Genomic DNA, 23,188 nt, shown 5'->3' with positions numbered 1-23,188 from the left:
ATTATTAATTAGCTGGCTCCTAAACAATTTTCCAACTCCCAAGTCTCATTGATCAGTTCAAACTCAGTCTCTGTTCGAGGACTCTTATAACCCAACTCACTGCAGGACTCAGGGACACCAACTGCTGCAGCCAAATCCATTAAAAAAATAAGAGTAAAAAATAAGGAACAATTCTTCAAAACTGGTCACTGGGCATAAAGCCCGAGACAGACCGGGGAGGGCGGATGCCAATGGGGCTACTGTGTCGCTCTCTCTTCTCGGGCATGTCAGTTTAGACGGGCATCAGAGGCCCCACAGCAACCTTGCCAGACTTAGTGGACACATGGCAGCTTGTGTTCCCAAGGCACTGCCAGCAATGTTTGGCCATGGTGTGTCCAGTGTCCTGGTGGCACTCTGAATTCAGCACAGGGTCCAGAGCTCACACAGTTGCCTCTCCTCCTGTGCTCCCGTGTAGGTTAAGTGCACCACCTACCGCCAGTTGCTCTGGCTCCAAACATCCCCAATCCCTGATCCCTTCCTCACTGTCTGTACTGGGGTGGACCATCTAACCGGCTGGCTTAAACACCACAGAAATGTGTTTTTTGCAGTCCTGGACAGGAAACAAGAGAGCACAGGGCAAGGGCTCCTAGCCCTGTGGGCGTGGGGCTGGGGTGGGAACACGGGGGACTTATGGAGGCCATCATATTTAAAGTAAGAGTCGTCAGATAGGCAAAGGGCTGGGGAGAGCTCAGGACTGTCCCCTGAGGAATCTGTCCGCATCCCTTTGTCCCTGTCCTCTCCCTCCTGGGCCCAGAGCCTGCTGATGCTGAGGTTGTCAGACTCCCCACACTCAGCCCCAACCACACCTGCTTTTGTTAACACTCAAGGACTTGTCATTTTAGAGAAGACAAAGTCCAGTGGCTCCATGTCCTGGTTCCAGACACCTTTCTCAACCTTGTTTCTGAAGGCACCACCCCGGACCCTACAGGTCAGCAGCCCTGGGCTGTTTGCATTGCCCACGTCTCAGTACCTCCTGCTACTGGGCCTGTGCTTGGCAAGCTCCCCGCTCACTTCTGCTGGACAAAGTCCTGCTGTCCTTCAAGTCCTACTGGAAAGCCCGCTCCTTCACCAGCTGCTGTCTTCTGATTCCTCTCTCTGGAATGAGCTGTGTTCCCTCCCTCAGCCCCTACAGGAGGACTTAGCGGAACTGTGCACATGCCTGGGGGGCAGGGCTGGCAGGGAGGAGCCACATTTCTCCAGCCCCAAGGACAGGAGGACAAAGAGAGTCCCAGTCTAACTTCCAGTCCTCTGTCCGCCAGAGGCCCGAAGGAAATCCACTCCTCAGGATCCGTGCTGCAGATATAAAATGGGACAAGGGCTTTGCTGAGACCCTGAAGTACAGACATTCAGGACTGCCAGCCTCTGGCATCTGGGAACTGAAGGCTCAATCTCTAACTTGAGCCACCATGTCCCCCTTGCAATGGGAACAGCTGGCCCCAGCTGGAATGGGAGGAACACATGCTGTGCTACTTAAGGGAATGGATCTTCACACCGGGAACTCTCAGCTCAGACCTGTTGGGACAGAGCTGCATTCGCCACTGGCCTCCGGCTTCTCCAGTTTTAAACCCACAGGCCAATGATGCAGGGAGGGAAGGCTCCAGTGCAGCTCAACCTTGTGTCTACGCAGTGAGCCCAGGCCTGGCACGCACTGCACTGTTTGCTTAGCGGTACAAAATGGGAAAGAGAAAGTGCCTGTGTCAGTGTCGGAGCCCAAAAGCAAAGCAGCTTGATGCCTCTCTCCCCGTCCCCAAATTTCTCTGCAAGTTAGCTGGTCAGAGAAACAAAATGGAAAGTTAGCCTGACAGGCGCAGTGGATTAAAGCATCGACCTGGAATGCTGAGGTTGCTGGTTCCCCCAGCAACCCGGTCCCCAGCAAGGGGACCCAGCTTGCCCGGTCAAGGAATATTTGAGAAGCAACTACAATGATGCTTCTCCCTCTCTCTAAAATTAATAAAATAAAATCTTTAAAAAATAAAAATTTAAATTTGGAGCAAATCCCAAATCGAACTCTAGCTGCACACTCTCTGGGTCCTGCTCCTGCTCACCACACCGTTTTGTACAAGTTGCCCCAGGACATCACCGCCCAGGGCTACAGGTCCTTACTGGTCCTTCTGTCTCACACCCTTCAGAGAAGGGGGAGGAGGGGGTGGAGGGCACACTGTCCTTGGAGGAAAGACGATATGGGGGAGAATGATGTGCTAAAGTAACAGCATCCACAGGACAAATGTCCGAAAGAACTGAGCAACTCCATGGGACAGAGAACAATAACAAATGCCAGTGAGAGAATACTCTAGATTAAAGACAGGCCAGCCAGCCAGCTGTTGATCTGACTGGGGGAGGGGTTCTCCCAGCCCTGTTTCCTGGCTTAGATGACAGCCAAGGGTGGCACAGGGCGGCATTCTGTAAGAATGAAAGCCCAGTGGTCATGGAGCCAGCAGTGGCCAGCGAGACACGAAGGCAATGCTCTGAGTGTCCCCTCAAACTGAGGGCGGGTCACTCACTAGGTGGCCGGTTCTCAAGAGTACCCTGGAGAAAGAGGGGGGTTGGAGGCTTGTTTGTGGCTCCCAGTGTTGTGAACTTCCAGGAGCAAGAAATGAGGCATCAGCTTTCCCTTCACCCCACCTGTCAGCTCCTGGAGCTTCAACACAAAGGCAGTGGATCCACCTAGCGACTCCTTGCTTCAGAGCTGGGGGGACTCGGATTTCTGTCAACAGGGGTGACTGCACAATGCTCTTAGAAGGTTGCATGGCAATGCACTACCTGACTGACCAAAAACACGCAGGATCTGCGGGGCTAACTGCCGGACACATGGGTGTGCCCGACTCGGGGTGCAGGAGGCTACTCAGGCACAGCTGACTCTCAGGACCGACCATGGACGTAACTTTAAGCGGCAAAGGAAACGGATGCCCACACCATGGGGCTCTCCTCATGGGGAGCTAGGGGTTAAGGGATACTTGGGGTTAATGGCAACTCAGCAGGAACCCATCCCTGCACGGAAACTAAACTTTCCACAAATCCTTGAAGTACAGTGAAGAAATGTTCAAGGAGTCTATTTTTATTTTTCAAGTGGCTCTGAACATTTCAGTTCAGGAGTTTTTTATTTTTTCAACTTGAATGACAAAGTCTGGGGCTTTGTCCACAAAAAGGAGGTGAATTCTGAGGCAGTGAGGGACATTGGAGGGACCACGGGCTTCAGGGCCCCATGCACAGGGTGGGGGGTTCCATCCTGCCGCTGCTGGGCTATGAGGCCCCAGGGCCTCAGTGGACTCCTCAAAGCACATTATGCGTCTACAGAAGGTGGTTGGTTAGCATCGGCATCAGCACACATCTACATCAGCACACTTGTCTATCTCCCAAACACCCCGGAGCCACGCGGGGACCCGCGGCCAGAGAATGTTAGGTCAGTGTTGTTACTATGGGATTCCGCTGTCTCCACCCAAGTTCAATAATGGTCCAAATGATCTCTAGGGGTGGCCAAGTTCTTCCAGACCAAATGACTGTGAGAACAAGAACAGGTGCTGGCCTGAAGCTGTGCTGGCAGCATGAGCCAAGCCCAGTGAGCCACCATCACAGCTGACCTGCCAACAGCCAGGAGGAAACGTGCCACACCATCGAGAGAAGGCTGTCTGGGCTCTGCCAAAAGGTTGGTGTTTTCACCTGAAATGCTTGACAAATGAGGTTTCAGAAACAAGAGCAGCCCCCAAACAGGGCAGAAGATGAGCAGTGACCCTCTAATAGCCCAGTCCAGGGTCCCTAGGATCTGAGCTGTGGTGGGATGGGGGCCTTTTGCCAGGACAGTCACTAACTCAACCATGAAGGAGACACTGCCAATCTCTCAGCCGCAGATCCCTTAAGTATCGTTTACCTGGTGGAGAGTGAGTGACGAAGACAGTTGAGGCTGGGATGCCTCTGTGAGCGTGCTCACACACTCTACAGCCATGACTCATTCTGCCCAATGCCTCCCAGCAGACACTGCTTAGGGCAAGTTACCACAGCGCCTTGTCCCTGGGTCCCATCTCCTCCCTTCCAAACCCTCGCCTAGAAGGTACTTGGAGGACGATTCCTGAATAGATTGAGAGTCAGGTGAGGCTGAAAGATAAAAATGGAGAGTAAATGCCTATTTTTAAAAATGTGTGCTTCCTTTTTTTTTTTTTTTTTTTGTATTTTTCTGAAGCTGGAAACAGGGAGGCAGTCAGACAGACTCCCACATGCGCCTGACCGGGATCCACCCGGTACACCCACCAGGGGGCGATGCTCTGCCCATCTGGGGCGTTGCTCTGTTGCAACTAGAGCCATTCTACCACCTGAGGCAGAGGCCACAGAGCCATCCTCAGCGCCCGGGCCAACTTTGCTCCAATGGAGCCTTGGCTGCGGGAGGGGAAGAGAGAGACAGAGAGGAAGGAGAGGGATACTTCTCCTGTGTGCCCTGGCCGGGAATCGAACCCGGGACTCCTGCACGCCAGGCCGACGCTTGAACACTGAGCAAACCAGCCAGGGCAAAAATGTGTGCTTCTTGAGCATAGAAGTTGACTTTGTAAATATGACTATTATCTCATGACACCCTTCAGCAGAAAACCAAGTTCACTAATGTCAAACAAGTCAGCCTTATTTTCAACAAGCAAGTGCAAATACTTGTAACGTCATCAACTCTCATGAAAAGGTAAGTTTACTTGCTAGAAAATACCAAGTCTCCAGGAAAGAAGATACTGGGCCCCTGGGAGGGGAGGGCGCTGGGCCCCTAGGAGGGAGAACGCTGGGTTGCCAGGAGAGGAGGGTGCTAGGCCCAAACAAAGGCAATAATGAACTGAAAGGTCTATATCTCTGCAGTGAGTTCTAAAGCAGTCCCTGAGCCACAGAACAGAGGTAAGGACCCAAATCCAGAACACAGGGGCTCCCGGCTGGTTCCCCCCTGGTTGGGGAGCTGGAGGAACACGTGTCTCCGTGCCCAGGGAACTGAGAAGAGGGCGAACCCCTGCCACAGCTTCTCAGAAAAGCGGCAGATGGGCCAGTGAGGCGATACCTTCCCAGGCTCTGGGAAAGTACTGGTGAAAATGTTATCGGGGAGCCTGGGAGAATGACTTTGGGGGGGGGCCTGGAACGGGAGGCTGCACTCCTTTACCTGATGCTGCCCCCAAGGACCTGGTGGGCCATGCCCCCCCACCACAAACAGCGCCAGCTGTCAGCACCACCTTCCAGAAGGCATGAACACGGTGGGTTATGGCTGCGGAGAGAAAAGATGAGCCTCCTGGACGGAGCTGACAGGTAGCCGATTCTGGGGAACCAGCGGTCCAGTGGCAGCTGCAATGCAGGCTGTGGGGGACGAGCACTTCCAGGACCCTCTGCACCAGCAGAACACGGGGCGGCTCAGGCCCCTGGGGCATCACTCAAAGACCTCGAGGAGCCTGGGGGATGCTGCCCTCCACCCATCAGCCCCAACACAACCAGGGCACTTGGAAGGCAGCTCTGTGCTCGCTCTGTAGCTCCCCAGCACTCTGATCGAGAGGTCACCTTTGCCTGTTTGAGAGTCAAACATCCCTAGGCTCCTTCCTCAAAATCTCTGCCTCCTTGTTTTCAAGGCAACTGGAAACAGAGCAGACTGTGGGAAGAACCCAAATAACTTCCTTTCCTAGACAACTCTTGCCCTACTTAGATGAGATAGAAATTCGTAGTTAGGGACCTGAGGTTTGTAACCTGTCTCTATGGGTTTGGCTCTGGGAAGCAGAAGTGAGCCTGTTTCCTCCCTAGCCCACAGATGGTGATAAAGAAAACTTGAGAAACTCATCACGAGCTTCTCTTACAGAGCAGTGTGACTTCTTACCGAGAACCTGGCAGCCTAGCCCAGATTTAAAGATGGAGAAGCTGCCTCCTGGAAGGGAGTGAAAAGCCATGACCCAGTGGATGGCTCCTTCAGGACAGGGCGGGTGGCCTGGTCACGCACCACTGGGAAGCAGCTCATGTGCTGTGACCGCTGCTGGAGGGAGCCCAGAATGCAGGTGGCTGTGGCTCCCAGGCGGCCATCTCGACCACGTCACAACCCCTTCCTGGCCCCCACCTTTGGAATCGAGACAGGTCCCAGGCACCTGGACCAGGCATCAAACCTGACATCCTCTCCAAGCCCCCAGCTGGGGGATGGTTGTGGGCACGTTTTCAGGGAATGATGGTGGCAAGGAGCCTACCCTGCTTCCCAACACTCCCGAGGAGACTGGCCCTCCCTGCAGAGGAGGCTGTGCTCTGGCGACAGGGAAGAGACGCTCAGAGAATGTGTGTGAGAACAAACATTACTGAGCACCCACTGTGCGCCCAGACATATGTGCCCAGACTCGATGGCATTCCCACCTAAGATCTCGTTTTAAACCTGCCACCCTATAAATTATTGTCTTCATGCCCTGGCCAGTTGGCTCAGTGGTAGAGCATCGGTCTGGCGTGCAAGGGGTCCCGGGTTTGATTCCCGGCCAGGGCACACAGGAGAAGCGTCCATCTGCTTCTCCACCCCTCCCCCTCTCCTTCCTCTCTGTCTCTCTCTTCCCCTCCCGCAGCTGAGGCTCCACTGGAGCAAAGATGGCCCGGGCGCTGGGGATGGCTCCTTGGCCTCTGCCCCAGGCGCTAGAGTGGCTCTGGTCGCAACAGAGCGACGTCCCGGAGGGGCAGAGCATCGCCCCCTGGTGGGCGTGCCGGGTGGATCCCGGTCGGGCACATGCGGGAGTCTGTCTGACTGTCTCTCCCTGTTTCCAGCTTCGGAAAAATTCAAAAAAAAAAAAAAAATTATTGTCTTCGTTTTAGAAAACTGAGGTTGAGGGAGATTGAGTAACTTTTCTAGCATCTCATAACTGCTAAGAGCAGCTGAGATCAGAACGCGGATTTCCGTACCCAAGCCCAGTCCCTCTTCAGGGCATTTCACTGCCTGCCTGTCAGGGGCTGGGCTGGTCCAATGGCATCAGCCTGCCATTGCCGCTGTCACCTTGGCCCTCTCATTGGACAACACTGCGTGCCTGTGTTGTCTCTTTTTCAGCTGAGAGACCAGATGGTACCCAATGGTGGGCAGAGTTCCAGGGATTTGATGCCAAAGCTACAACCTTAGTGGTTTTGGGGAAAAGATAAATATTGTGGAAAACCTATGCAGTTACTAACTTAATGACAATAAGCCACTGGGGTTTATAAGGACAGTGTGAAAGATGGAGTGCACACCCACACATCCAGGTGAAAAGACTGAGGCTCGATCCTGAGCTAGGTGGGCTGTGAGACACTATGCCAAGGAGCTGGGGTGGGGCAGAGGCGTGCGTGTGAGGCTATGGGACGTAGGGTGAAACAGGAAGAAGGCTAGGGGTCTGCATGGAGAAACAAACCTGACTTTGGAGCCGGCACCTGTTCTGACACCTCCCTGCTCATGTTTTCAGGCACCAAAAAGATGGCAAAGAAGAGATGGGTAGTGAGCCCTCCTCAACCTCCTGGTACACAAATGACTTCCGATTGCTCCCCACTTCCTCTCGTCCTCAAAGACAGGGTGTCCCTAAGCCCTTGCTGAGGGGCAGCTTGTGTCCTGCAGTGAAGAGCAGAGAATGACCTGGGCCTCTAGGAAAGGGGGGGGCAGATGGACACAAGGTTACTCTGGCCGGAGTGGTGGCCATCAGCTGTGGTGAGCCCTGGGCATGAGCGAGCCTGAGGGCTGATGGAGGGACTTGCTCACAGACCCAGCAGTTGTAGCCCAGCTGAGGGTGGGCTCATCCATTTAGCCATTCGTGGAGCAGCGGGACACACACAAAAGTCCAGAGAGTGACATGTATGGCTGCAGGTGTCTCAGGGGAAGGGCCCCGAGCTCATTCTGGGATAAGCAGGTGCTCACTGGGCTCCAAAGCAAGGGAAGGCAGGCAAAGGGTGCGGAGCTGTGCAAGAACCCAGTGTCTTTGGAGGACAGTAGCCAGCAAGGGTGAGGCAGTGGTGAGAGAGAAGGTTCTAGAAGGAGACTAGAGCAGATGAAATTAGACATCGCCTTAGAGAGGAACTTCTGAAGGGTGCTAAGCAGGGAAATGACAGACAGATTACTGTAGTGGGGCTGAAAGAATGAAAACACCAGCAACAGAAAAGCCTCGAGACCGTGGGGCTGTCCCCATGCTGGCAGGGGCCCACCTGGACCAGGGTTTTCCTGCATCCTGTGGGTGGGATTCTTCTCGGTCCTAATGGGAGGAAGTTGGAAAGGGACTTTAATCCTTTGAGCTACAGGTTCTGGAGGTGGAGAGAATGCTCCTGTCCATCAGCTGGGCTGCAGTGGTAAACGAGTGAGCGCCCGTCCAGGTCTAGGCCGCAAGCCCCATGGGACCGGAGCGAGGAGGGTGCATGTGTCGGGCGGGCTGCAGTAAAACCTCTACGGCAACAGGAAACGGGTCTTGTAGGAGAGGCAGGGCTCTCCTCATGGTGGGGAGTCAGAAAGCTCCAGAGAGTGGCAACCTCTTGCTCCCCTTGGGCTGAGTGCGCAGATGCAAAGATGAAAACTTCCCTGGGCACCGAGACTCCGTTTACTGGCCCTCACTTTTAGCCACTGGAATCTCTGCATGGAGAGTCACACATGCTGTGTGCTGGCTTATTTGTAGAGAGGATGGGTACATGGCATTACTGCCCAGGGCTGATCCAGGAGGGCTGGCTGGGAGGAGTTGGGGGCTGCCCTGCACAGAGAGAAAGATGGAGGTGTTCATCTTGCTTGGCCACATGACCCAGGGGCCAGGGTCAATGGTCCCTACAGGTCCTTCAAACAAGAGGTTTTGGGAGCAGGTAGATTGAGGAGTGCTCTGTACACCATGGGCTGTATCATGAGTGATGGGGGTGGGGGGGAGGGTGGGGAGCCTCTGGGCCATCAAGCCTGCCCCTCAGCCCGGTTGGTAAAAAGCACTCATGCCGCCCCCTCCCAAACACTACCTGGCTCTGTTAGGAATTCAGCCACTCAGATCTCCTAGTGATGAGCAGTGCATGTGTCTCACAGAATTCACAGCCTGCAGGCTGTCTGCATCTCTAGTTACCTGTAGGAATCTGATTGCTTCTGGTGCCCCTGCCCAGGGCTGTGGGGAGGCAGAGCCATCGCTCTCTGACACCTCAACTGCCTGGTGTTTGTGCACTGCTCAGGAGGTGATCACTGCAGATACTCGAGCTCCCCCACCCCCACTCCCCTCTAGCACTCGCTCTAGGCAGGAAGAGCAGTGGCGGTGGGGATGCTCTGAGCTGAAGCTGGGGGCAGGGAGGGATGGAAGTCAGGTGCCCAGAATACAAAAGCCCTGCAGAGAGGAGCCACAAGAGCCAAGCTGGCGCTACCCCCTCCCCCTGCTGACATGAGACCTGGAAATAGACCCAAACGGAGCAGGGCTGGAATGGGATTCTTCACAGGCACTGAATAACCTTGGAGGTAGGGAAGGAGAAAGACCACAGTCAGGCTAACTAACAAGCTCTGTCCGAGGGGTGTAAGAATCACACCAACAACCCCCAGCTTCCTCCCTAGTCGATGGTCAGGGTGAGGACCCTCCATGGGCTGGCACACTGTGGACTCTAAGAGGAAGCCCAGAGCGCCATATAGGGACCCAGGAGGGACTTGTTGGTCTCAGGTAACAAAGCAGTCACTGGCACAGGGATGCTGTAGGAGCCCCTTTTCTCTTGGGGACACTCAGAGTCTGGAAGCAGGCTGATCAGAGCAGGAGCCATGCTGTTCTGAAGGCACTGAGGCGCCTGAGGTGTCAACTCCGCTATGTCACTAATGACGCCAGGCTAGGGACCTGAGCACGTCTGCCTACTGTCTGTCCCTGGTCACGACATATATGGCTCAGGAAGCCATCCTCTAGGCAAACCAGAGCAGGCGAGACCATTTATTAAGCCTGTGAGGGTACTCAGCCAGCAGAACTTCTCAAAGGCGACAGTACACAGAATCACCCTCAGAACTGGTTGAAAACAGATTCCTGGACCATGTGGCCTTAGATTCTGCAACATTGGGCCCAAGGTGAGACCCAGGAATCTCTTTTTGGTTCACACGGCATGGCTCCTGCCCAGGAATCTCTTGTTAACAAGTGCCTAAAGCTCTCCCTGTGCCAGCTAGTCCTGGAACTAAACTTTGAGACACAGTGGAGGCTCCTATTTCTGACCTGGGGAAGGAAAAGAGCTGGTTACCTGTCTCTCAGGTGGAACCCAGCCTCCCTGTGTCAGTGAGGAGGAAGGTGCCAGAACTGCTTGGATGTCACCAAGTGTGTGTGTGTGTGTGTGTGTGTGTGTGTGTGTCTTCCAGCCCTAGCCAGCACCCAACACCTGGCCCAGCGGTCTCTTCCCTGTTCTTGTCAGGGTTTGCAGAGAATGTCGCAATGTGTGACTATAGGAAGTTCTTCCCATGGCCAAACTCAGTATGCCTTGCTGTGCTCTGTGCCCCTGGATTCACACCTGCTACACAGCGTCTGCTCAGCAACACCACCCATAGCACCTCCCTTTGCACTTGAAGGCTTATCAAAATGGACCTCGGTCTACTCTTGGCTAATCCACAAGATATCCGGAGCTCATGCTGATGAACCAGAAGTTAGTTATTAGTATGCACCCTACCTGTTCATCTTGCAGAATGCCCATCATGCCCATGTCCCAGGCCCCTTTCTGCTAGCTGCCGTAAACCCTCTGGGGCTCTTCGGCTCCGCTGTCACCTAGGGGCCAGCCTGCCATCTGGAGAACGTGCCCACAGACACTTTTATTCTCTGCAGTTTGCAAGTCAGTGTGCTGGTCGGGATGCCAGCACCACGAGGGGCATGGTTATTACTTTAGAAAAGGTGCTTTATTTAATTGAACAATTACTGCCAAGGCCCCAGGGCACCATTTAGAAAGACACCAGGTTCCGCTTATAACAGACACCCTGTAACGGGGCGTGAGTGGAACTCCGCAGGGCTGTTGCAAGGACTCTGTGCTCATCAACGGAATCAAAACGTCAGAGGGACATGGAGCTGGAGGAACAGAATGGTTTGGCACAGAGTTTTTTTTCTAGTTAGCACAAAATATTTAAGGACATTCTAGATTACTTAAAACTACTGGGAGGCTGCTGGATTCCTTAGACTACAACTTTTTCTTGAATTTTTGGGAAATAGAGCAAAGGGGAAAAAAAGCTCAGGGTGGTAGAGAGCAGGGCCTCTGAAATCAACAACACGGACGTTTCCTCAGGAACACAAAGTCATGTTTAGCTCTTGGCCCAGAAATGGGAGGTTGGAAGCAGAGGGGCTGCAGCTCTGGGAGTGTGCCCGGAGCAGCTTCCTGAGGGGAAAGGACCAACCATACATGGGTCAACGACCAGGAGCACCAGGCTGGCACCCCGCTGGGGCTCCTCACAGATAAGGAAGCTCAAGCCTCAAGCTCTGGGTGTGCCTGGCATCAGCGTGACGTGTGATGAAAACGGTCCTGAAAAAGCACAGTGCAGAAGGTCCCCAGCAGGGATGAACACTCCCCATGGAGACCTAGTTGGAAGTTTCCCAGCCAAACTGGCCCGTCCTGAGCGTGGGCTGAAGGCATGCACTCAAGATCCGCAGAGCTCTACCAGCTCGGGCGTGTGGTCCCTGGCTGCTTCTCTCAGGTGGGCTGCTTGCGATGCCACCCCAAACCCCTGCTGCCTATCTCAACGTGAGCGGGGACTCAAGATTTCTGCACCTTTGCCCATGAACATGTGGATACCTCCCCTACACAGGGATGGGTCTCTAAACTGCTCTATTTATCAAGGCTTCATTTTCACAGAGTACTGTTTTAAACACACTAGGGAAACTAAGTATTTAAGAGAAACCTGTGGGGAGTCCGACTGTAAAGTAACCAATCATTTTGTAACAAATAATCATCCCCTCCCCCAGTTTGTTTCATACATTTGGATTTTCACATAATGGGGTTTAGTAAGAGTTGCTGAGTATGCCTGGGGTGGTGGCCACTAGGTAACTAGTGGTGGTACTAGGTAACTTCACCATGTTGCTGTCCTCTGGGTGAACTTGGGCATGGGAGTGGGGTGAAAGGGTGAGGAACCAGACATGTCAAATTGACATTTTCCCACGTCCAGGAATAAAACCTGCTCGCCTTGAGCAAGTGGTATTTGCAAGATGTACTGGTTACTTTACAGACAATGGGGATGGGGGTAAAGACCCAGGACATTTTACCAGGGGCAGAGGGACAGTTGAACTGCCATCATGAGGACAGTGGCTGGCAATTAATTTGGTTCATGAGCTAGAACCACGTCCTCTTCATCCAGCAGGACACAGGAAAGCCTGGAGGACTCCAGCTAACGCCAAAACGCAGCTTCTGAGGCCTGGAGGAAGGGAGTGAGGTTGTCCAGCAGAAACCACTCCCACGGGCTTGTGATCCACTTTCTCATAACCTGGTGTCTTTCCTGGGAATGTGCAGAAGGGGCAAGCATTGTCCTCTAAGCTGGTGTGTCAGGTATCAGCTATGGTTGAGGCAGCGTAGGACGGATGGCGGGCTTAACGCCAGCCGACAGAACCCATGTCCCCGAGAGCCACTTTAAAATAAAAACCACTCTCTCAGCCCTGGCCGGTTGGCTCAATGGTAGAGCGTTGGCCTGGCGTGCAGAAGTCCCGGGTTCAATTCCCGGCCAGGGCACACAGGAGAAGCGCCCATCTGCTTCTCCACCCCTCCCCCTCTCCTTCCTCTCTGTCTCTCTCTTCCCCTCTCGCAGCCGAGGCTCCATTGGAGCAAAGATGGCCTGGGCGCTGGGGATGGCTCCTTGGCCTCTGCCCCAGGCACTAGAGTGGCTCTGGTCGCAACAGAGCGACGCCCCGGAGGGGCAGAGCATTGCCCCCTGGTGGGCAGAGCATCGCCCCTGGTGGACGTGCCGGGTGGATCCTGGTCGGGCACATGTGGGAGTCTGTCTGACTGTCTCTCCCCGTTTCCAGCCTCAGAAAAATACAAAAAACCCCCCAAAAAACAAACAAAAAAACCCCACCCTCTCACTGAGCTGGAGGAAGCTAGGGCCAAACACCTAAAGGCACTTGCTCGGGTGGGAGGGAATCCAGATGAAGGTTACTGTGGCCCAGGGAGGTGCTCCCAGGTCTCCTGGGAAAAGTGAGACTGGTCCGGAGCAACGCTGGGCAACAGCTGGTTAGGCACTGTGGGTGGAATGGAGGCCATGGCCAGACAGTAGCAGCGGGTGGGGGGTGGGGTGTGTGTGATGAGACAGTGGAGGCTCACAAAGTTCCTTGGCAAGAGTTTTCTAGACAAACCACAGCACTGGAGTGACAGGGTAATCTGAATTTCATTTAGAAAGGGCTGGGCTTGGGAATAGAAAGCATGCCAAAATACAAGAAGCCATTCCCAGGACGAGATATATAGACAGCTCCACAGAGGGGGTGGGGAGGGGAGACAGAAAGAAAAACACAGGCCTGTCTCTATATTATCGATTTCCTTGAAAAAGAAAGAGACCAGCTGATCCTTCAAAGTCAGTCATTTCAGCCTGAGTGCTGGTCATTGCTTGAAGTTAGAATTCACTTGACATTAGGGATCCAGCTTTCTGGGTAGTGGGTGTACACATTCTGGGGTGGGGTGGGGGGAATGTATCCTTCCTTGAGACCCAAGATCATGAGAGGAAAGCAGAGGGCCAGCACGTGGGGCTGGGGTTGTGTGCTGGGACACAGAGCCGGAGGAGCTGGCTGCAGGCATCGCAGCCCACCGCCGTGCCGAGGGCCAGCACGTGGGGTGGGGCTGTGTGCTGGGACACAGAGCCAGAGGAGCTGGCCGCAGGCACCGCAGCCCACTGCCATGCCGAGGGCCAGCACGTGGGGTGGGGCTGTGTGCTGGGACACAGAGCCAGAGGAGCTGGCTGCAGGCATCGCAGACCACTGCCGTGCCTAGCTCGGGCTGGGAGAGCTCTCCCCTCCCTGCACTTGCCGTGGCCGCTCAGTGTGACTGGCATCTTCCCATGGGCCGGTGGGGAGAAAAGAGTGAGAGGCAAGACAACACTGACCTATCTAGCGGCTTTAGAACCGAATGAGGAGCTGACATTGTGGGAGGAAGACATAACAGGGAAAGAAGAACATGTGCTTCCTTTGTGATAGTCCTGGTAGGCCCCCAAACATTCACTGTTCTCTGAAGGAGGTGCCTGGATGCCCCTGACCCTGTAAGCAACACTCTCCCAGACCCAGGCAACCAAGAATCTCCTCTTAGCTTGTTTCATTAACATAAGGGGGGGGCTGTCACCAGCCGGAGAAGGGAAGTTGCCACCAGAACCATTTACTGAGCTTAGGACCCTGTTCCGTTTCCAGACAGAACCGCCCATCAAACCCTCCACAAGGACGGTTCATCTGTCCTGCCAACTCCCTCCGCCCTCCGGGGTGCCATACTTCCTAATTGCCTAGGTTTTTTTTCTTTCCACGCCAAGTTCCGGCCACTGCACAGATATGGATGGGGCAGCATTCACACGGCACCCTACGGGAGCTGTGATCTGGGGGCACACGGTGGTGCCCCTGGGGGTGTGCAGCAGTGTCCTCGAGAGTCCCCAAGTCCTGTGAGGTCACTGCTGCTGCTAAAACTTGTTCCACATGAACTTGCCCGCTTCACAGGTACTGAAGGCCTCTAGGCCACCTCCTGTCCCAGAATTGGTAAGAATAAATATTCAAGTGATGGCAGCGGTGACCCATTTATTAGCAGATGCCACAGCCCCAGGGCACAGTGGCTGATGCTGAAAGAACTCAGAGGCCGGGGCCGGGGAGGAGTAACGTCCTTGGGAAGACGTCTTCGATGCCAGCGCTCCTTGAGTGAAACGGGAGAGGCCTGCCTCACTATCTAGGAGGCAAGCGAGGGCGGCAAGGTACAGCAAAGCAATCAGGCCGATGAACAGGAAGTCCAGACACGGATCACTGCACCAACACCTTCCTCGGCAGAGTCGCCCGACTCCCTGCAACTGTCAAGCTCTAAGGGCTGAGGAACACATGTGACCTGCCCCCTCCTGCCTGGGCCTGGCAGCGGAGCTGCCCTGCTAGCTGAGCAAGTCTGTGTCACCAGGACCAGAGGACATGGCTGAGAGGCCAAAGAACCAGCTGCCATCTCTGCCTCAGCTCTGTGACCCTGGGGAAGTCACAGCCTCCAAGTCTCAGTCTCAGTTTTCTCTGCTATAAAAGGGATGATGTCACCGACCTGACTGTGTGTCCCGGACAACCCCACTGGAAATGAGAAAGTAGCAGGTAAGGTGTTACGCCAACGCAAAACAAGCCACAGCAGGAAGGACCAGTTACAGTTTGGCACGCCACTGTCCTGGGTCAGCATTACTCCACTCCCCCCCCCCCCCCCGACACGATGTTTTCCCCTCAGATGGTGCTGCTTGACCAGCTGATTTTATAAAAGGTATACTCTTCTAAGAGCTGCAAATGGCTAGCAGCAAGTGTTGCTGTGGAAGACAGAGCCAGGATGGGACCAGAGAACATGCCTCCTGGCAGAGGGAAACCAGGACTCGCAGGAAGGCTGGAGAGGCCCTTGTGATGTTAGCTTGAGCCCTGTTCTCAGACTATCCACTCCTCTAGGAAGAGTACGCCCGACAGAAGTCCCCCTGAGGCCCCCAACACACACACTGCCTCTTCAAGGGGGTGTCAGAGGGGTCTCTCCAAAGGGGGCAGGTCAGGGGGGAGTGCGGCAGAGGGGCAGGCCAGGGGGGAGTGCGGCAGAGGGGCAGGCCAGGGGGGAGTGCGGCAGAGGGGCAGGTCAGCTGCTGGAACCTGAGGGCTGCATCTCTCTCCCCTGCCGCCCAGGCTCTGGGGGCGATCTCACAGTTCCTGCGTTCAAGGCAGGATGGCAAGCCAGGGTGACCTTGTCCTGTTCTAAGCAGCCCACGAGGGGCCCCCTGCTCAATAATGTCAATTTGTGGCTGAATCTCCAGCCAGGATGAGCTCCGTTCTGCCATCTGCGATCCTGGCGTGGCCTGGCCGATGCCTGCTGGCTGCTGGTGGCCTGGCAGCATCCATCCACCTCTGAGTGGTGGATGCTGCTCCTGTGCATGGCCAGGAGCCTTCAGCACTTGGGGAGCTCCACTGTAGGCCCAGGGCTTCCTTCTGACATCCTCAAGAAGGAGGCAGTGACAGTGCCCAGGCCCTGGCAAGGGAAGTGAATGGTAGGCCGGGAAGCACTGTGGGTCTGAGGAAGTGAACAAGAGCACGTGGCCGTGCCCTTGACTCCAGGGGACTGCTACGCGTGTCTTGTTTCCCAGGCACTCAGGACAGCTGATTCCAGACCAGACTCATTTACATACAATCCTACCATGTCACCAGCGGTCCCTGGCCCCTGCACACTGTATATGAAATAGCAAAATGCTAAATTCTGGCTTTGTTTCCTACCAAAGCTAGAGAAGCCCTGCAGAAAGAATCCCAAGATATCCCAGCCTGGAGGCTAGATTACAGGTTTGAAGAGACAAGGCATCAAACCCTTTTCTATTTAACCCTTCAAAGGACTAGGCGGGGGTGGGGGGTAGGGTTCTGGGAACCCAAGGCCTGCTGAGGTCTCATCACAGGGCCCAGGTCACTGCTGGCTCCAGCTGCGGCTCCTTGGGGGGTCGCCCTGGACAGCACACGATTCACAGGAACCCCCTGCCTCCCCCACTTCACAGCCCCCTGTAATGTGCCACTCAGAGGAAAGACAGGGAGAAACTGACTCATATCAGCTGCACTGCAATTACAGGATGTGGGCGGAGGTCGCAGGGTGCAGGAAGGGAGGAATCTTCCATTTGTTGAGGTCAAGGGCTTGGAGAGGTGACTGGGAGCTGCTGGTGGAGAGAGCGCCCTTCCTGCCAGTGACCCTGACACTGCGCACAGGCCAGCTTCGAGACAGGGCTGGTACCCCAAATGTTCTCATTCTGTGTGCACATCTCAGCACCCCTAGGCAGACACAAAGAGACCATTTCCAGAGGACGTTCTGAAAATTAAATCACAAAATAAAAGCCTGTATCTTTATCCCCCAGAACATACCGTCCCAGAATAGCAATGAAGCAGTGGTCATTAGGAGGCCCTTTCAAACATGCAGGCCCAGACGGTGCACCATCGACCTAAGACAGACAAGTGTCTGGGCTCGGAAGGGTGTTTTAAGCTTGCTGCCTTGCCAGATGTTTTGGTGAAGTCTGGCTGGCAGCAGAATCAGAAAAAGCTGGTAGAGGAGGCACAGGAGTTTCAGAAGGGAAGGGCAGTCTTCTGAACATGAGAACAGGGGAGAAGAGGACAGGACAATGCTCGTCCCCTGTGATCCGAAGACACCACTCAGGAAGATGCCATTATCACCATCTAGACTCTAGATGCCAGGACCCAGGAAGGAAACCCAGGCCTGCCAACCCCTTCTCCATTCACTTTGTCCCTCCCACCTCACTGAAAGGGACGAAGGGCATCCAGTGTTTAGGGTCAGGAGATACTGTTAGGCAGAAACGAGGGACCCTGGAACCCACATGCTAAGTTGTAAAATAACTTTGGAGACAAAGGCAAATTCTCCAAATCCGGCAGAGAACACATCTGAACAGAAAACCCGAGCAAACCCAAGTCCCTGAGTGGACTGGTTGGGGGGGGGGGGGCGGGAAGACTCCGGAGAGCACAGGTGGTTTCTGTCTGCCCTTCCCTTCCCGTTTCTGTAGCTTTTGCAGGCCTGGCGGCAATTAGCTTTCTGAGTTATAAGTACAATATCTGTGAGATGAAGGTGGTAATTAATGCCTGCCTGCTTTCCTGAAGGGTTCCTTCTGCGCTGTCAGAGAGTTATTGAGATTCAGGGAGCAAGGCTTCCATCATGTGGAACGTTTATAGGAATAAGTGAAGGAGCAATTTAATAAAGCAATAATAATGCTTCTAAATAATTTACCCGGCCAATGGCAGCAGCCAATATTCCCAGTGCTCCCAATCTCCTTTGCGGATGGGAGGGGGCTGTGCCAGGCAGAGTCTGCACAAACTCCAGCGGCCTCCCCAGGAAAGACCCACCCGAGGGGCTCTGTTACCATCCCTCTGCCCTGGACACGCACCTATGTCTGAGCTGAGCCTCTCGGGCTCCTCCTCCACCTCCTCCTGCAGTTAGAGATCCATATGGGTTATTACACTTCCTAATACTTTTGCTAATTATATCAATCACAGTCTGTTGAAACGCTAAGAGGCTAATAGAACTGAGCCCTCCTGGCTGCCCTACCGAGTTAATCTGCCGGCCCCCAAGGTAGGAAAGTGGGGAGGGGTGCCAGGAAATCAATTCACTACCAAATCATCACCAGACCGGAGTAGGGGCCTCAGGCACAGTTCTACTGAAAGACCAACTGCCAGCCAGAGCTGAATACGGGAGAGAAGAAACAGACCCCGGGCTGCTGTGGAAATGCACGGGAAACACCTCTCTCACAGTTTGGGCTGGAGGACTCCTTTCGTATGTCCACAGGGTGGGGCTGGGAGGGCAAAACAGCCACTCAGCAGCCCTGGGGGTTAACAAATTCAGATCCAAGTAACACAGCTGGCAGGGTGTGCGGAAACCTCTGCCAGGATAGGGGTAATTAAGTTAAGAGGCCACTCCCCCCAACAGCTAAGCTCTCTCCTGGCCTCACCTCCCGCCTCCAAATCAACTAAGTGGCCACGTGTCAAACTTGTGTCATCTAGCACACCTAAATTTGTGTCAGGGCTGAAGAGGACTAAGAGGAAGCAGAATATTAATAGATACTGCAAAAGGGAAAGAGAAACATTTGAGTCCGGCCTGCTCTCCAAGCAGGCAGAGATAAATAACTGTCTGGTTTTGTATCTTATTACTCCTTCTTCCTCCGCCCCTGCACAGGGCACAAAGCAATCAAGAGGGAGCCTGGAGATGCATCATCTTCCCTCGTTGGCGGGGAGCAGGGCAGACAGGGAGAGACCTGGGCTCTCTGCCCTCTCTACTAGCGCACCCGTTTACATCGAGGTGGCCATCAGAAAACCTGGGGTCCATCCATATGCTCCTGGGCTGGCCAGGAGTGAGTTAAAAACGTGACAAGTCTCCAGAAAATTAGCCCAGGCACTCTTACAGAGCTTTGCTAAGAATGCCCCCTCAAATCCTGAGCTAAGCTTATAGGCGTTCACCACCCTTGAGTTAACAATGACCCGAATGCCAGCTGCAAACCACATGTGACAGGCCTGGCCACCAGAACACTCTAAGGCTAGTGGCTTCATGACATGATCCATTTTCTGCCCCAGGAATTAGCCAGGGTGTGGAGCCATGTAGACCATTCTCTGGGGAGGGGTCTACCAGAGATAGAAGGCAGTTCAAATACTTCTGGCTGCCCAGGAAGGGCGGGGCTGAGAAGAGCCCAGGTCACTCACCAAGTAGATGCGGTAGGTGTCCACGCGGCGCAGGGGTCCCCAGCACAGGTCTGTGTCATTGTACTTGGTGTCAGACTCCACACCACAAGAGTCGTTGCCAGTGGCGCTGCTGATGAAAAGAACAGTGGCACGGTGTGCTCTCTTGCTTGGCCGGAAGCATACAGAATGTAACTTTACTGATCATTAGCAACCACTGAACTGCCCCCCCAGCTGCTCCCCCCAGCTGCTTTTGGTCCAACAATCTGACTTTCCACAAACTTCCTTCTCCTCTTTTTTAGGGTACGCATCATTTGTTCCTGTTTGTTGGGTGGGGTGGGCAGGGCAGGGGACAGCAGTGTGGAGCACATTTCTGAAGGACAGGACACACACTGGCTGTGGTTGTGTAGAAAAGGCTTTGGGCACCTACATCTCTAGGTGCTTGTGGATTCACTTGTGTTGTGTTTCTACCCTGAAAACCCTGCCCTGACTGCCCTGTGACTACACAAGTGCGGCGGGGACACACACACACACACACACTCACCAGGACACCTGCATGAGAGAGAAGGGCACAGCGGCAGCATAGATGGCCAGGTCCCCGTACAGGTAAATGATGATGCAGAAATAGAACAAGTTGACCCCCACTGAAAGGAACAAAGTCATCGGTCAGGAGCTACAGGGAGACATTGGCGTCCTTTTCTGAGGACTCACTGTCTGCTCCTCCCCAGCCCTGGTTCTTCAGGATGCTTATTTCCTCCAGAAAGAAGGAAGAAATGATCCCAGAGCCCTAGCCTGTGTCTGGCTACACTAGAATACTAGCAGAAGGCCATCTGCTCATGACTTTCACCTGAGAGGGGCCTAAGTGAGGCTTGAAGGGTTGGAGAGGTTCCGAATCCAGACAGGTGCCAGGTGGTACGAGGCATGGACTGGCTGGGGAGGAACCAGTGGTGTCTCTGGGTTCAGGACAGGATGCCTGGGGAAGGGGGAAAAAGGGGTGAGGAGGATGAGAAGAGATGTCCTAAGTCAGAAGCCTGGGCCAGGGTCCCATCACAGGCAAACACAGGCTCTCAAAAGACTGCCCCTGAGGAATGGAAAAGCAAAGAGAGGGTGACAGGAGAGGACCCAGCTTCTGAAGCTGAAATCGAGAGGATAAAAACCCTTAATTTCCAAAGACCAATCACTAAGCCCTGGACGGGCAGGGGCGGCCTGGGGTGCTGGGAGAGGGGGTGGCAGGAATGGTGCTCAAGGTGGGCTCACTTTCCTTCTTAGGAAGCATTTGCAAGGGAAGACGCTGGCTTTGGCAGGTCGCGTGGAAGCTCCCTCTGCAGAGGCGAACCTTGGTCCCTTCTCCGACCAGCAGGGCCCTAAACTAAGAGCTGGGAGGACAGACTCTGGCCCTAATTCCACTGGTCTCACTTCCCAACCCTGGCAAGTTCCTGACTGCCTCCAATCCTGTACAGTGAGGATCCTACTGGCACCAAATGCCTTATATGACTCCAGCTATAAAGACTCTGGAAAAAAGTGTCTGAGCCCTGTGACCTCTGGGTCACAGCCCCGACAGCCAGTCTCAAACTTCCATTCAAACTGACTGCTCATTTTGATGTCACTGGTCATTAAGCTGCTGGCTTCCCTGGAAACAGAAGAAGATAAAGTGACAGCTTCCTTCTAATGCCGATGGCTTGTAAAAGCCTCCAGGGTCCCCAGGGGTAATCTGGGGACATTTTCCTCAGGCTGTCTGAGGTCAGCTCTGCTTCTATGAGTCTGGTGGGGGGACTATGACCAAGAAAAAAATGGTTTTTAAAAGAAGCCTGAAGGGGGTCAGACAGCTTCGTTAGGTGAGCTCAGTGGAGATTCCAGGTACAGCCTGTGCAGCCTGCCTTTCTGCACTGACAGCAACGCTCTGCAGGCAGGCCGCGTCCCATCCCCACGGAGCCCGGTGTCAGTGTTTATCAACTGCCGCTGGCACTCCCTGATCAATACGTTTCATTACTGGACACAAAATGGGAGCATCAATGAACTTCCTGAGAGGCCAGCAACGACTAGCCTGGCATTTCTAACTACAAGAACGAGTCTGGACTCCAAGGGAGGCTTTTGTAGAGGGCAGTCCTTCTAAAGGTAAAGGGGACAATATGTAAATTAGGAATACAGTAGAGCTGTGGTTCTCAACTGGGGGCAATTTTGTCCCACACCCCTACTGGGGACATTGGACGATGTCTAAGGACATTTTTGGTTGTCATAACTGGGGGGTGCTGCTGGTAACTAGTGTGTAGAGGGCAAAAATGCTACTAAGCATCCGACAATGCGCAGAACAGGCCCCGTGACAGAGTGTTCCAGCCCAAACAGCAGCCATGCAAAGTCTGAGCAGCTGAGAGCAGGTGGGCAGAAGGCCTCCTCCAAGTGGGTGGCTGCTCTTACCTAACATGCTTATTTTCTATTCGATTTAGGTAAACTTGGGGGAGGGGAGACAAAACCAGACCACAATTTCCTAGAATTCCTAAAGAAATCAGGGCAGATGATTAAATAAGTTTTAAAAGGTATGTATGTCTGCCCTCCAAAATGCATTTTATTTCAAAAGCTTGAATTTCTTTGGAAGGAGGCTGCGTACATCTTCCAGGGTAAAATGTTCACTAGACTCTCTTACCTCAGTCTCAAGAGACGGGGAGTGGTAGAAATGGAACAAATCAAAGACACAGGAGTGGGCAGATACAACCCATCTGGTTTTCAGGAATTTTGGAACCCACTATGAGGCTGCTGGGGTGGGGGTGGGGGGTGGAAGCAGACCTCTGGGCAACTCTGGCTGATGATCACAATCTTTCAGACTAGACAGACACATCACACCGCCAATGACAAACAGAATGCTTAAAGACCTAAAAAGCAGCCAAGGAGCTTCCAGTTTCTAGAATCCTCACTCCCACCCCCAGCTCTAAGTTAGCAGAGCCACATTCAAGACAGAAAAGAACAGGTAGAGATGTTCCCCTCTGCAAACAGGGACTCTGACAAAGAGGCAGAAAATCTTCCACAGTGACTGCAAAGGTAAGGATTTGTTAAGATGTGTCTGACTCTATGAAGGAAAAACAGGTTTGGGCATTAAAACATTAAACTCTTAAATAGCTCACCTTCCAAAAGAACAAGGTTTGCATGTAAGTATGTCAGACACCCAACAACCCAGTGCTTGAGCTGGGTCGGATCCTCTCAGCTTGTAGCCAAGCTCTCTATGGGGCAGACAGAGAGTGGGGCTAGGGTATAATTTGACACTCAGATTCCCAGACTGCCCTGTGCACGGGCTCCTAGCACCCTCTGCTGGCCACCAGGAAGAGATAAACAGCAACACACACACACACCAGCATACACAACATAGCCTGTCACTGCCACAAAGCAGCTGCTCTGTGTTGTCTTACACAGAACAGCCCAGAAGAAAAGAGAGACAAGTCAGCAATCAAGCAGGAGGCACAAAATGACCAGCCAGCCTCCATGGGTTCCCTTCCTTAGAAAGCTGCTTATGACCCTGGCCGGTTGGCTCAGCGGTAGAGCGTTGGCCTGGCGTGCGGGGGGACCCGGGTTCGATTCCTGGCCAGGGCACATAGAAGAAGCGCCCATTTGCTTCTCCACCCCCTCCCCCTCCTTCCTCTCTGTTTCTCTCTTCCCCTCCCGCAGCCAAGGCTCCATTGGAGCAAAGATGGCCCGGGCGCTGGGGATGGCTCCTTGGCCTCTGCCCCAGGCGCTAGAGTGGCTCTGGTTGCGGCAGAGCGACGCCCCGGAGGGGCAGAGCATCGCCCCCTGGTGGGCAGAGCGTTGCCCCTGGTGGGCATGCCGGGTGGATCCTGGTCAGGCGCATGCGGGAGTCTGTCTGACTGTCTCTCCCCATTTCCAGCTTCAGAAAAAAAAAAAAAAAAAAAAAA

The 23,188-nt window shown here is 54.0% G+C and overlaps 1 protein-coding gene across 2 annotated transcripts in view; it reads right to left on the bottom strand.

Annotated features, from left to right (window-relative positions):
- Positions 1 to 23,188, bottom strand: part of TMEM104 (transmembrane protein 104) — a 56,154-nt gene that overhangs the window by 17,645 nt on the left and 15,321 nt on the right. The window contains exons 7-8 of one of the 2 annotated variants that reach the window (XM_066234540.1): positions 19,834 to 19,933; positions 19,314 to 19,422 (exon numbers count right to left, since the gene is read on the bottom strand). In XM_066234540.1, coding sequence (XP_066090637.1) covers positions 19,314 to 19,422; positions 19,834 to 19,933 — 209 coding nt within the window. The remainder of the gene's footprint in view (positions 1 to 19,313; positions 19,423 to 19,833; positions 19,934 to 23,188) is intronic. The other variant, XM_066234541.1, reaches the window with a different exon arrangement.

This window comes from Saccopteryx bilineata, chromosome 6 (genome assembly GCF_036850765.1).
Source record: "Saccopteryx bilineata isolate mSacBil1 chromosome 6, mSacBil1_pri_phased_curated, whole genome shotgun sequence".
NCBI lineage: Eukaryota > Metazoa > Chordata > Mammalia > Chiroptera > Emballonuridae > Saccopteryx > Saccopteryx bilineata.
The sequence above is the reverse complement of the archived record's forward strand: the minus strand, read 5'-3'. Positions and strand labels throughout refer to the sequence as shown.